Source organism: Rhinoraja longicauda, chromosome 35 (genome assembly GCF_053455715.1).
Source record: "Rhinoraja longicauda isolate Sanriku21f chromosome 35, sRhiLon1.1, whole genome shotgun sequence".
Lineage (NCBI taxonomy): Eukaryota > Metazoa > Chordata > Chondrichthyes > Rajiformes > Arhynchobatidae > Rhinoraja > Rhinoraja longicauda.
This window is the reverse complement of record NC_135987.1, coordinates 21,139,303-21,152,663: the sequence shown is the minus strand read 5'-3', so window position 1 is coordinate 21,152,663 and position 13,361 is coordinate 21,139,303. Positions and strand designations below refer to the sequence as shown.

General features: G+C 53.1%; 1 protein-coding gene across 1 annotated transcript in view; it reads left to right on the top strand.

Moving 5' to 3' along the window:
* Positions 1 to 13,361, top strand: part of zswim8 (zinc finger, SWIM-type containing 8) — a 95,066-nt gene that overhangs the window by 44,231 nt on the left and 37,474 nt on the right. The window contains exons 7-9 of the mRNA XM_078428356.1: positions 547 to 628; positions 5,238 to 5,358; positions 6,982 to 7,183. Of these exons, the coding sequence (XP_078284482.1) occupies positions 547 to 628; positions 5,238 to 5,358; positions 6,982 to 7,183 (405 nt within the window). The remainder of the gene's footprint in view (positions 1 to 546; positions 629 to 5,237; positions 5,359 to 6,981; positions 7,184 to 13,361) is intronic.

The following is a 13,361-nucleotide window of genomic DNA, read 5'->3' as shown; positions in this document are numbered from 1 at the left end:
GTTTAGTGCAATATAAAGTTCAATAATGTCTGGTTAAAGATAGTTTGAGGGTCTCCAGTGAGGTAGATGGGAGGTCAGTACCGCTCTCTAGTTGGTGAGAAGCTGTTTTGATGTCTGGCTGTGGCTGCTTTGACAGTCCGGAGTCGCCTTCCAGAGGGAAGTGCTTGGAGGAGTTTGTGGCCAGGGTGAGAGGGGTCAGAGATGATCTTGCCCGCTCACTTCCTGGCCCTTGCAGTGTACAGTCCATCAATGGGGGGGAAGGTTGCAGCCAACAACCTTCTCAGCTGTGCGAACGATCCGTTGCAGCCTCCGGATGTGGTGCTTGGTGGTTGAGCCAAACCAGACCATGATGGAGAAGGTGAGGACGGACTCTACGATTGTAATGTAAAACTGGACCATCATTGCCTGTGGCAGGTTGTTAATGTGAAGCAAATTGACTTTAAAATGCCACACAACTTGTACTGAGTTGGAGTGCAGCAACCTAGAGCATTTAGTTCCATTCTCTGTGTGCTTATCTGTCTCTTTCACTCCCCCTTCTCTCCGCAGATCCTCCCCACTGCCCAGAGGCTCCTGGATGAGTTGTTATCCTCACAGTCGACAGCGATTAACACGGTCTGTGGAGCCCCAGGTAACTCGCGTCTGCTCCTGGCTTTTGTTTAGTAGACCGCTGTGCTCAGACATACAGCGGGGAATCGAAGAAAGACACAAAAAGCTGGTGCAACTCAGCGGGACAGGCAGCATCTCTGGAGAGAAGGAATGGGCGACGTTTCGGGTCGAGACCCTTCTTCAGGCCGAAACGCCACCCATTCCTTCTCTCCAGAGATGCTGCCTGTCCCGCTGAATTGCTCCATCTTTTTGTGTCTATCTTCGGTTTAAACCAGCATCTGCAGTTCCTTCCCACACCTTCGGCCGACCAGGTCTGTGCTAACCAGCCATAGATACACTACCCTTCACACCAGGGACAATTTACTATCTTTACCAAAGCCAATTAACCTACAACCTTGTACGTCTTTGGAGTGTGGGAGGAAACCGGAGCACGCGGAGAAAAACCGCAGGTCACAGGGAGAACGTACAAACTCTGTACAGACAGCACCTATAGTCAGGATCGAACCTGGGTCCCTGGCGCTGTAAGACAGCAACTCTACCGCTGCGCCACCGTGCCGCACTGCCTGTTCGCATGCATGCTGCACTAACAGCTTGCAGTAATTTGCTCCGTTGCCACACAGACCTCTAATTCATCGCCCATGATGATGTGGGTCAAGGTGACCTTGATATTGAGGCAGTCTGTACCAACTCTGGGATGTGCAAACTAGCTCCTTTTTTCTCCTGCCCAGGTAACATGCTGGTGAGTTTCTCCTGCACCATTACAACTTCATGTCATCCTCCCTACAGCTGAGTGATCAGAACTTGGCACGGTGGCGCAGCGGTAGAGTTGCTGCCTTACAGCCAATGCAGCGCCGGAGACCCGGGTTCCATCCCGACTACAGGCGCTGTCTGTACGGAGTTTGTACGTTCTCCCCGTGACTGCGTGGGTTTTCTCCAAAGACTTATAGGTTTGTAGGTTAATTGGCTGGGTATAAGTGTAAATTGTCCTAGTGTGTGTGTGTGTAGAGTGGCGTTAGTGTGCGGGGATCGCTGGTCGGCGCGGACTCGGTGGGCCGAAGGGCCTGTTTCCACGCTGTGTCTCTAAACTAAACTGCAAATGGTATTGCAAGTTGGGCTAATTAGGGCAGGGTCCACAATTGAAGATTAGTAGACCCCCCAGGAGGCCAACATTAATGACTTGCAACAACTTGTTTATCATTACTGCCTTGTCGCTAGCACAGCCTTGTATCACTGAAACCTTGGTAACCAATGAAGAATGACATCATGCACGAGTGGTAACTGGTGTAATTATCATCACATGTAAACAGACCAAGAAACGAGTTAATGCTCTTGTGCTCCTCATTAGCTCTGAAGCTGGGGTAGAAAGGCTATTACAGTCATAGAGAGTCATACAGTGTGGAAACAGGCCCTTCGGCCCAACTCGCCCACACCGGCCAACAATGTCCCTGCTACTCTAGTCCCACTTGCGTGCACTTGGTCCATATCCCTCTAAACCCGTCCTATCCATGTACCTGTCAAACTGTTTCTTAAATGCCGCGCTGCGCTGTTTGCTGGTCTGCTCCACACACGCAGGCTGCTGATGGGCGCAACCCCCAACGATGCATGTTGGCGTGTTGGCTCATGTTGTCGACCTCCTCGTGGTGAGCCCTGTCAACTGACCCCCCAACCCCTGCCCCCCCAACCCCTGCCCCCCAACCCCTGCCCCCAACCCCTGCCCCCCAACCCCTGCCCCCCAACCCCTGCCCGCTCAACCCCTGCCCCCTCAACCCCTGCCCCCTCAACCCCTGCCCCCCAACCCCTGCCCCCCAACCCCTGCCCCCCCAACCCCTGCCCCCCAACCCCTGCCCCCAACCCCTGCCCCCCAACCCCTGCCCCCCAACCCCTGCCCGCTCAACCCCTGCCCCCTCAACCCCTGCCCCCTCAACCCCTGCCCCCCAACCCCTGCCCCCCAACCCCTGCCCCCCACAACCCCTGCCCCCCTCAACCCCTGCCCCCTCAACCCCTGCCCCCCAACCCCTGCCCCCCAACCCCTGCCCCCCAACCCCTGCCCCCCCAACCCCTTCCCCCCAACCCCTGCCCCCCCAACCCCTGCCCCCCAACCCCTGCCCCCCCAACCCCTTCCCCCCCCAACCCCTGCCCCCCAACCCCTGTCCCCCAACCCCTGCCCCCCACAACCCCTGCACCCCGCAACCCCTGCCCCCCACAACCCCTGCCCCTCAGTCATGAGTGGTAGTTCTCAATTTTGAGCAAATGAAACAGAATTGGGATTGCCAGAACCTATTACATTTCAAACCCAAGGTAAATGCCGGAGAGACTCAGCGGGTCATACAGCAACCTGGGAGAGAAAGAATGGGTGACGTTTCGTGTCGAGACCCTTCTTCAGACTGATGACAGGGGAGGGGGCGGGACAAAGGTAGGATGTAGCAGGAGGCAGGAAGACTGGTGGGAGAAGGAACGGGTGACGTTTCGAGTCTGAAGAAGTGTCTCGACCCGAAACGTCACCCATTCCTTCTCTCCCGGGATGCTGCCTGACACGCTGAGTTACTCCAGCATTCTGTGTCTACCTTTGATTTTAATCAGCATCTGCAGTTTTTTTCCTACACATTTCAAACCCACGCAGGCAGAAGGAAATGTTTTGTGGTTGGTGGCCAAACATTGCAATACTGTCGTCTAGTCCAGATTCCTTGGGCTTGAGCTGTCTTTGGATCTTGGATAAGTAGTGTATTTCTGTGTCCAAAATATTGGTTAGATGTTATTTGTATTTTATTCTGTTTTACAAGTTGGTTGGACATAGTTGGATTGTTTTCTCTGGAACGTCAGAGGTTGAGGAATATAGAAACATAATTCCTGATAGAAATATATACATAGATACATAGAAACATAGAAAATAGGTGCAGGAGGAGGTCATTTGGCCCTTCGAGCCAGCACCGCCATTCAATGTGATCATGGCTGATCATCCACAATCAGTACCCCGCTCCTGCCTTCTCCCCATATCCCTTGATTCCACTAGCCTTAAATTTATGAGTGGACAGTCTGAACATTTTTCCCCAGGCTGGACATTTTGAGCACCAGAGGGCATAGCTTTACGTTGAAAGGGGCAACATTTAAGGGAGATGTAGGAGGCAAGCTATGGTGCCAGGGGTGTTGGGGACCGATACAATAGTGATGTTTAAGAGGAGAGATTATGGGTCATGTGTAGGCAGAGGAGACTAGTTTAAATTAGCAGTATGTTTGGCAGTCACAATCCAACACACAGTCACAATTATAGAATGGGTCGACTGGGCTTGTATTCACTGGAATTTAAAAGGGTGAAAGGGGATCTGAAAATAACACATACAAATTCTCAAGGGATTGGACAGGCTAGATGCAGGAAAAATATTCCCATGTTGGCGGAGTCCAGAACCAGGGGTCACAGTTTAAGAATAAGGTGTAGGCTATTTAGGACTGAGATGAGGAAAAACATTTTCAGCCAGAGAGTTGTGAATCTGTGGAATTCTCTGCCACAGAAGGCAGTGGAGACCGATTCACTGGATGTTTTCAAGAGAAAGTTCAAGATTTATTTGGCGACTGCCGGCGACTGTCAAAGTCGTAGCAGATTTTCGCTGAAATCACTGACAAGTCGGTAAGTACTTGAGAGTTTTGAACTATAACACCTTGTATGGGTTACTTAAAAACCAAGCTTCACTGTAACAAGGAATAAACCGGATTTACTTCCAGTTTACTAATAGCTGTATTAAAGTGGTTAAGTGGATTTTTGTGAAAGGTGTGTGGGCATTCTTTGAAAATGTACGGGAGATGCATATCTGGTTTCTGGGTTGCACGTCTGGGTTGGGAGCCCACTTTAAATGTAATGGCTGATGGCCATAAACATCGTGAAAATTCCCACGCTGACCTGACCATCAAACTGTTGCCTCCAATCTACCTGTCAAATGTCCTGACGGTAAATAAATTGGTTAAACACAAGCATTTTATGGTATTTTGAAATGACTTCACTTATTTTAATATTACGTGCTTCTAAATGCATCTAAGAGAACCTATCAACCCTGGGGACAGCGTGCGACAGCGCCCGCAATAAGCAACGATACCTGGCAACAAGCCAGCTGTCACCGAGAGATTTCAAACTGGTTGATTTCTCAGCGACGCCACTACGATCCACTCCGATTCTTGGAAGACTCCTCACGATCGTACCCGCGACACCCAACGAACTGTCGGCGACAGCCTAGTCACCGGCAGTCGCCTTAAAATCACCTAAGTGGGACAGGCCCTTTAGATTTAGCTCTTAGGGCTAACGGAATCAAGGGATAAGGGGAAAAAGCTAGAACGGGGTACTGATTTTGGATGATCAGCCATGATCACATTGAATGGCAGTGCTGGCTCGAAGGGCTGAATGGCCTCCTCCTGCACCTGTTTTCTATGTTTGTATAGTTTAGATCTGGGATGCTGTTGAGCAGTGGGTGTTGGGATGGGAGATGTCCTCTCGTGCTGAGTTTGGGCAATGACTGATTCTCAGCGCTGTGATCTCTGGCGTTGTGGATGGGGCTCACAGGGAGGGGTCGTGGTGTCGCTCGGCTGCCAGCCTTGCTCTGCACGAGACAGTCAGCTCATTGCCCAGTGCCTCATTGTGTTGACAGACCCCACTGCCGGACCATCTGCCTCGGACCAGAGCACCTGGTACCTCGACGAGTCCACTCTCAGCGACAACATCAAGAAAACCCTTCACAAGTTCTGTGGGCCCTCTCCTGTCGTGTTCAGGTAACTTCACTGCTCTCCTCCGTAACACCCCCTCCCTCCCTCCCCAACCCCCCCCCCCCCCCAACACTCCCCTCCCTCCCCAACCCCCCACTGTCCCTAACACCCTCCCCTCCCCAACCCACCCCCCCCAACACTCCCCTCCCTCCCCAACCCCCCCAACACTCCCCTCCCTCCCCAACCCCCCACTGTCCCTAACACCCTCCCCTCCCCAACACTCCCCTCCCTCCCCAACCCCCCCATGCCCTTAACTCTCCCCCGTCCCTAACACTCCCCCCATCTCCAACTCCCCCACGTCCCTAATACTCCCCAACCCACACCCCATGTCCCTATCACTTCCCCCCCTCCCCACCCCCCACGTCCTTAACACCCCCTCCCTCCCCAACGCCCCGTCCCAAACCCCCTCCTCCCCCTGTCCCTAACACCCCCCTCCCCTTCCCTAACACTCCAACCCCCCCACGTCCCTAATACCCCCCTCCTTCCCCAACCCCCCCTCCCTAATATCCCCCCCTCCCCAACCCCCCTCCCTAATATCCCCTCCCTCCCCAACCCCCCCGTCCCTAACACCCCCGCTCCCCCCTCATTGTTCCACCAGTTCGGCAGCCAACACCATGCGCCCCTCGTGTGATCCCACCCTCCCTCACCAACAGGGAACGTTATTCACCCCAGGAGGGGAAACTGATCTGCCAACAGTCATAAAACAACAAGATACATGAAACATGTCATTAAAGTGACGAGTGGGAAGGATTGGGGATGGGCAAAGATTCCGGGGGGGGGGGGTGGGGGTGGGAGTCAGTCTACCCCCCATTCAGGGAGACCACAATCATATTCAGAGTAAAACATTTATACAAAACAGGTACTGTGCCAAACTCTTCCCACATTCTCGGAGGCGATACATACGTGGTGTTTACACAATTCTACTCACCTGTGTTGCCTCCTGGGGTGATACCCCTTCCCTTATTCGAGGGGTGTCTCCCCCATTTCTCCCCCCAATGGCCCCTCGATCATGGGACCCCCCTGCCTGAGGTCATCTGTTGCTGGCCCTGATTTGTCCGGGACTTTTATCACCTCCAGTTATTCCAATCACGCCCCCCACTTTTAGTCTGAAGAAGGGCCCCGAACCGAAACGTCACCTATCCGTTCTCCACAGATGCTGCCTGACCCGCTGAGTTACTCCAGCACTCTGTGAAACGTCACCTATCCATGTTCTCCACAGATGCTGCCTGACCTGCTGAGTTACTCCAGCACTCTGTGAAACGTCACCTATCCATGTTCTCCACAGATGCTGCCTGACCCGCTGAGTTACTCCAGCACTCTGTGTCTAACTTTGGTTTAATCCCTGGTGTTGCTGGCTTTCGAATGTCATCGTTTGGATTAAATTGTCATCTGTGGCTTGGGGGGCTGCCCCTTTGCCTTTGAGTCTTGATTAGTGCGGGTGTCAGGGGTTATGGGGCGAAGGCAGGAGGATGGGGTTGAGAGGGAAAGGTGGGTCAGCCGTGATTGAATGGTGGAGTAGACTCGATGGGCCGAATGGCCTAATTCTGCTCCTAGAAGTTATGAGTTCGTCCGTCTGCCCTCTGCCCCGCGCTGTCTTGTTTCTCTAATCCATTTGTCCTCTCTCCACAGTGATGTTAACTCCTTGTACCTGTCATCGACCGAGCCACCAGCTGCCGCGGAGTGGGCTTGCCTTCTGCGGCCTCTGCGTGGCCGAGAACCCGAGGGCATCTGGAACCTTCTGTCCATTGTCCGCGAGATGTTTAAACGCCGGGACAGTAACGCAGCTCCCCTGCTGGAGATCCTCACAGACCAGTGCCTGACCTACGAGCAGGTAATGGCCATCATGTTCTGCCCACGTCATCACCAAACGCACGAGGTTCTCACTGACTGCGCTGTCATCACCAACCTGTGTTCATCGATCGGCTGGCATTGAGAGCTGGAAATGAGCGGCAGGCCAGCCTGCACACGGGGGGGGGGGGAGAAACAGACGCAATGTTTCGGGTCAAAGAGCTTGAAAAAAAGATTCAATTAAGCTGCAAAATGTAAAGAAAGAGGAGTATCTGCATTGTGTTGGTTGCAGGTTGGATGGGAGCTGAAAGAGGATGTTGAAGCACAAACTGTTTTGTAGGAAGATGATTGATCTGCCAACAGTCCCAGTGTTTCCGTGTCTCTGTGTTTCCGTGTTTCCATGTCTCCGTGTTTCCATGTCTCCATGTCTCCGTGTCTCCATGTCTCCGTGTCTCCATGTCTCCGTGTCTCCATGTCTCCATGTTTTCATGTCTCCGTGTCTCCGTGTCTCCATGTCTCCATGTCTCCATGTCTCCGTGTTTCCGTGTCTCCATGTTTCCATGTCTCTGTGTTTCCATGTCTCCGTGTCTCCATGTCTCCATGTTTCCATGTCTCCGTGTCTCCGTGTCTCCATGTCTCCGTGTCTCCATGTCTCCGTGTCTCCATGTCTCCATGTCTCCGTGTTTCCATGTCTCTATGTCTCTATGTCTCCGTGTTTCCGTGTCTCCATGTCGCGTGTCTCCATGTTTCCGTGTCTCCGTGTCTCCATGTCTCCGTGTCTCTATGTCTCCATGTCTCCATGTTTCCGTGTCTCCGTGTCTCCATGTCTCCGTGTCTCCGTGTCTCCGTGTTTCCGTGTCTCCGTGTCTCTGTGTCTCCGTGTCTCCGTGTCTCCGTGTCTCCGTGTCTCTGTGTCTCCATGTCTCCGTGTTTCCGTGTCTCCATGTCTCCGTGTCTCCGTGTTTCCGTGTCTCCGTGTCTCTATGTCTCCATGTCTCCTTGTTTCCGTGTCTCCATGTCTCCGTGTCTCCGTGTCTCTATGTCTCCATGTCTCCGTGTCTCCATGTCTCCGTGTCTCCATGTTTCCGTGTCTCCGTGTCTCTATGTCTCCGTGTCTCTATGTCTCCGTGTCTCGATGTCTCCATGTTTCCGTGTCTCCGTGTCTCTATGTCTCCGTGTCTCTATGTCTCCGTGTCTCCATGTTTCCGTGTCTCCGTGTCTCCGTGTCTCCATGTCTCCGTGTCTCCTTGTCTCCGTGTCTCCGTGTTTCCGTGTCTCCGTGTCTCCATGTCTCCATGTCTCCGTGTTTCCGTGTCTCCGTGTCTCCGTGTTTCCGTGTCTCCGTGTCTCCATGTTTCCGTGTCTCCGTGTCTCCATGTCTCTATGTCTCCGTGTCTCCATGTCTCCGTGCCTCCATGTCTCCGTGTCTCCATGTTTCCGTGTCTCCGTGTCTCCATGTCTCCGTGTCTCCGTGTCTCTATGTCTCCGTGTCTCCGTGTCTCCGTGTCTCTATGTCTCCTTGTTTCCGTGTCTCCGTGTCTCCGTGTCTCCGTGTCTCCGTGTTTCCGTGTCTCCGTGTCTCCGTGTTTCCGTGTCTCCATGTCTCCGTGTTTCCGTGTCTCCATGTCTCCATGTCTCCATGTTTCCGTGTCTCCGTGTCTCCATGTCTCTATGTCTCCGTGTCTCCATGTCTCCGTGCCTCCATGTCTCCGTGTCTCCATGTTTCCGTGTCTCCGTGTCTCCATGTCTCCGTGTCTCCGTGTCTCTGTGTCTCCTTGTTTCCGTGTCTCCATGTCTCCGTGTCTCCGTGTCTCCGTGTTTCCGTGTCTCCGTGTTTCCGTGTCTCCATGTCTCCGTGTCTCCGTGTCTCCGTGTTTCCGTGTCTCCGTGTCTCCATGTCTCCATGTCTCCATGTTTCCGTGTCTCCGTGTCTCCATGTCTCTATGTCTCCGTGTCTCCATGTCTCCATGTCTCCATGTCTCCGTGTCTCCATGTTTCCGTGTCTCCGTATCTCTATGTCTCCGTGTCTCCATGTTTCCGTGTCTCCATGTCGCGTGTCTCCATGTTTCCGTGTCTCCGTGTCTCCATGTCTCCGTGTCTCTATGTCTCCATGTCTCCATGTTTCCGTGTCTCCGTGTCTCCATGTCTCCGTGTCTCCGTGTCTCCGTGTTTCCGTGTCTCCGTGTCTCTGTGTCTCCATGTCTCCGTGTCTCCGTGTCTCCGTGTCTCCGTGTCTCCGTGTCTCTGTGTCTCCATGTCTCCGTGTTTCCGTGTCTCCATGTCTCCATGTCTCCGTGTTTCCGTGTCTCCGTGTCTCTATGTCTCCATGTCTCCATGTTTCCGTGTCTCCGTGTCTCCATGTCTCTATGTCTCCGTGTCTCTATGTCTCCATGTCTCCGTGTCTCCATGTCTCCGTGTCTCCATGTTTCCGTGTCTCCGTGTCTCTATGTCTCCGTGTCTCTATGTCTCCGTGTCTCGATGTCTCCATGTTTCCGTGTCTCCGTGTCTCTATGTCTCCGTGTCTCTATGTCTCCGTGTCTCCATGTTTCCGTGTCTCCGTGTCTCTATGTCTCCGTGTCTCTATGTCTCCGTGTCTCCATGTCTCCGTGTCTCTATGTCTCCGTGTCTCCGTGTCTCCGTGTCTCCGTGTCTCCGTGTCTCCATGTTTCCATGTCTCCGTGTCTCCCTGTCTCCGTGTCTCCGTGTTTCCATGTCTCCATGTCTCCGTGTCTCCATGTCTCCGTGTCTCCGTGTCTCCGTGTCTCCATGTCTCCGTGTTTCCGTGTCTCCGTGTCTCCTTGTCTCCGTGTCTCCGTGTTTCCGTGTCTCCGTGTCTCTATGTCTCCATGTCTCCGTGTTTCCATGTCTCCGTGTTTCCGTGTCTCCGTGTCTCTATGTCTCCATGTCTCCATGTTTCCGTGTCTCCGTGTCTCCATGTCTCTATGTCTCCGTGTCTCCATGTCTCCGTGCCTCCATGTCTCCGTGTTTCCGTGTCTCCGTGTCTCCGTGTCTCCATGTCTCCGTGTCTCCGTGTCTCTATGTCTCCTTGTTTCCGTGTCTCCATGTCTCCGTGTCTCCGTGTCTCCGTGTTTCCGTGTCTCCGTGTCTCCATGTCTCCGTGTTTCCGTGTCTCCATGTCTCCGTGTCTCCGTGTTTCCGTGTCTCCGTGTCTCCATGTCTCCATGTCTCCATGTTTCCGTGTCTCCGTGTCTCCATGTCTCTATGTCTCCGTGTCTCCATGTCTCCGTGCCTCCATGTCTCCGTGTCTCCATGTTTCCGTGTCTCCGTGTCTCCATGTCTCCGTGTCTCTGTGTCTCCTTGTTTCCGTGTCTCCATGTCTCCGTGTCTCCGTGTTTCCGTGTCTCCGTGTTTCCGTGTCTCTATGTCTCCGTGTCTCCATGTCTCCATGTTTCCGTGTCTCCGTGTCTCCATGTCTCTATGTCTCCGTGTCTCCATGTCTCCATGTCTCCATGTCTCCATGTCTCCGTGTCTCCATGTTTCCGTGTCTCCGTATCTCTATGTCTCCGTGTCTCCATGTTTCCGTGTCTCCGTGTCTCCGTGTCTCCGTGTCTCTGTGTCTCCGTGTCTCTATGTCTCCGTGTCTCTATGTCTCCGTGTCTCTATGTCTCCGTGTCTCCGTGTCTCCGTGTTTCCGTGTCTCCGTATTTCCGTGTCTCCGTGTCTCTATGTCTCCGTGTCTCCATGTCTCCGTGTCTCCATGTTTCCATGTCTCCATGTCTCCGTGTCTCCATGTTTCCGTGTCTCCATGTCTCCGTGTCTCCATGTTTCCGTGTCTCCATGTTTCCATGTCTCCATGTTTCCATGTCTCCATGTCTCCGTGTCTCCATGTCTCCGTGTCTCCATGTTTCCATGTCTCCATGTCTCCATGTCTCCGTGTCTCCATGTTTCCGTGTCTCCGTGTCTCCATGTCTCCGTGTCTCCATGTCTCCGTGTCTCTGTGTTTCCGTGTCTCTGTGTTTCCGTGTCTCCATGTCGCCGTGTCTCCATGTTTCCGTGTCTCCGTGTCTAAATGTCTCCGTGTCTCCATGTTTCCGTGTCTCCGTGTCTCCGTGTCTCCATGTTTCCGTGTCTCCGTGTCTCCATGTCTCTATGTCTCCGTGTCTCCATGTCTCCGTGTCTCCGTGTTTCCGCTCTATGTCTCCGTGTCTCCATGTCTCCGTGTCTCTATGTCTCCGTGTTTCTGTGTCTCCATGTTTCCGTGTCTCTGTGTTTCCATGTTTCCATGTCTCCGTGTTTCCATGTCTCCGTGTTTCTATGTCTCCGTGTTTCTATGTCTCCATGTCTCCGTGTTTCCGTGTCTCCATGTCTCTGTGTTTCCATGTCTCCGTGTTTCCGTGTCTCCATGTCTCTGTGTTTTCATGTCTCCATGTCTCCGTGTCTCCGTGTTTCTATGTCTCCGTGTCTCCGTGTGTGTTTAAGCATGTGGTCACGTGGCAGAGGGGTTGGTCTCCAGGTGTGATCATACATCAGTGCGGGGCACACTGGCCATTTCAGTGGGAGCGCCGGAGACATCCGGCAGATGCTGGAATCCTGAGCAAACGACCAGAAATGTCACCTCTCCATTCCCCTCTGCAGATGCCGCCTGACCAATCAGCTCCTCCAGCCCTGTGTTTTCTGGCCAACTCTTCTCACTTGTGGTGGGATCCTGCCGTGTGCAGCCTGGCAGCGTCTCGTTGTTTCCTACGAAGTGCTGCGTGCCACACACGAGCCCCCATTGCAGAGTGAGCGCGGCTGGTAACACCTGGCCGGTCAGGCAGCGCATGGGAGGGAGGAACACACTTTCAGCATCTGCACCTCCCTTTATTTTCGTTCTCGGAGACAGACCCTGAGAGATTCGAAGGAAGACACAAAGTGCTGGAGTAACTCGACCCGAAGCGTCACCCATTCCTTCTCTCCAGAGAAGCTGCCTGACCCGCTGAGTTACTCCAGCACTCTGTGGAGAAAAGGAACGGGTGACGTTCCTCAGCCTCACGCAACCTCAGAGCTGGTGCCTGGCCTTGGCGTGTGGAGGTCAGCTGGCCAGAACATCCCTTGTCGTTGGGTTTGCTGGCAATGTTACTGCAGTGAGCAGAGGGCAGTACGTTCACAGGGGGTGAGGTTACAGCAGGTGAGGGGGGGGGGGGGAGGTTACAGCAGGTGAGGGGGCGGAGGGTGGAAACATTCTGAACCTTTTCATACCTCTAGTTTCCCTCTCCCCTGACTCTCAGTCTGAGGAGGGGTCTCGACCCGAAACGTCACCTATTCCATTTTTCCAGAGATGCTGCCTGACCCGCTGAATAACTCCAGCATTTTGTGTCTGTCTTCCTGCACGCCCTGTGGGGTTCGAACTGTCTCTTCCCCCTCGTGGCCACCAGCGTATCAGGGGGTGAGTGGGTGCAACAAACGTGGCCCCAGGGTGCCGAGCCCCTCGATCACTGGGTCCCTGTCCCACAGCGATGCAAGCTGGCAATACTGTGTTTAGTTACTTATTGTCACGTGTACTGGGGTACAGAGACAAACATTTTTGTTGGGCGCTACCCAGTGAGTGGAAAAGCGATACATGATTACCACCGACACAGGATAAAGGGAATAACGTGAATAACGTTTCCTGCAAGGTAAAGTCCGATCAAAGATCGTCTGAGGGTCTCAATAGACAATAGGTGCAGGAGGAGGCCATTTGGCCCTTCGAGCCAGCACCACCATTCAATGTGATCATGGCTGATCATTCTCAATCAGTACCCCGTTCCTGCCTTCTCCCCATAACTCCTGACTCCGCTATCCTTAAGAGCTCTATCTAGCTCTCTCTTGAATGCATCCAGAGAATTGGCCTCCACTGCTTTCTGAGGCAGAGAATTCCACAGATTTACAACTCTCTGACTGAAAATGGTTTTTCCTCATCTCCGTTCTAAATGGCCTACCCCTTATTCTTAAACTGTGGCCCCTTGTTCTGGACTCCCCCAACATTGGGAACATGTTTTCTGCCTCTAACGTGTCCAACCCCTTAATAATCTTATACGTTTCGATAAGATCTCCTCTCATCCTTCTAAATTCCAGTGTATACAAGCCTAGCTGCTCCAGTCTTTCAACATACAACAGTCCCGCCATTCCGGGAATTAACCTGGTCTCCATTCAAGCAGTGCTGCTTCCAAGGTAAATAGTGTAGGCAAAATTAAGTGTTCTGTTCAGTTGAGCTAGTTTATTGTCATATGTACCGAGGTGCA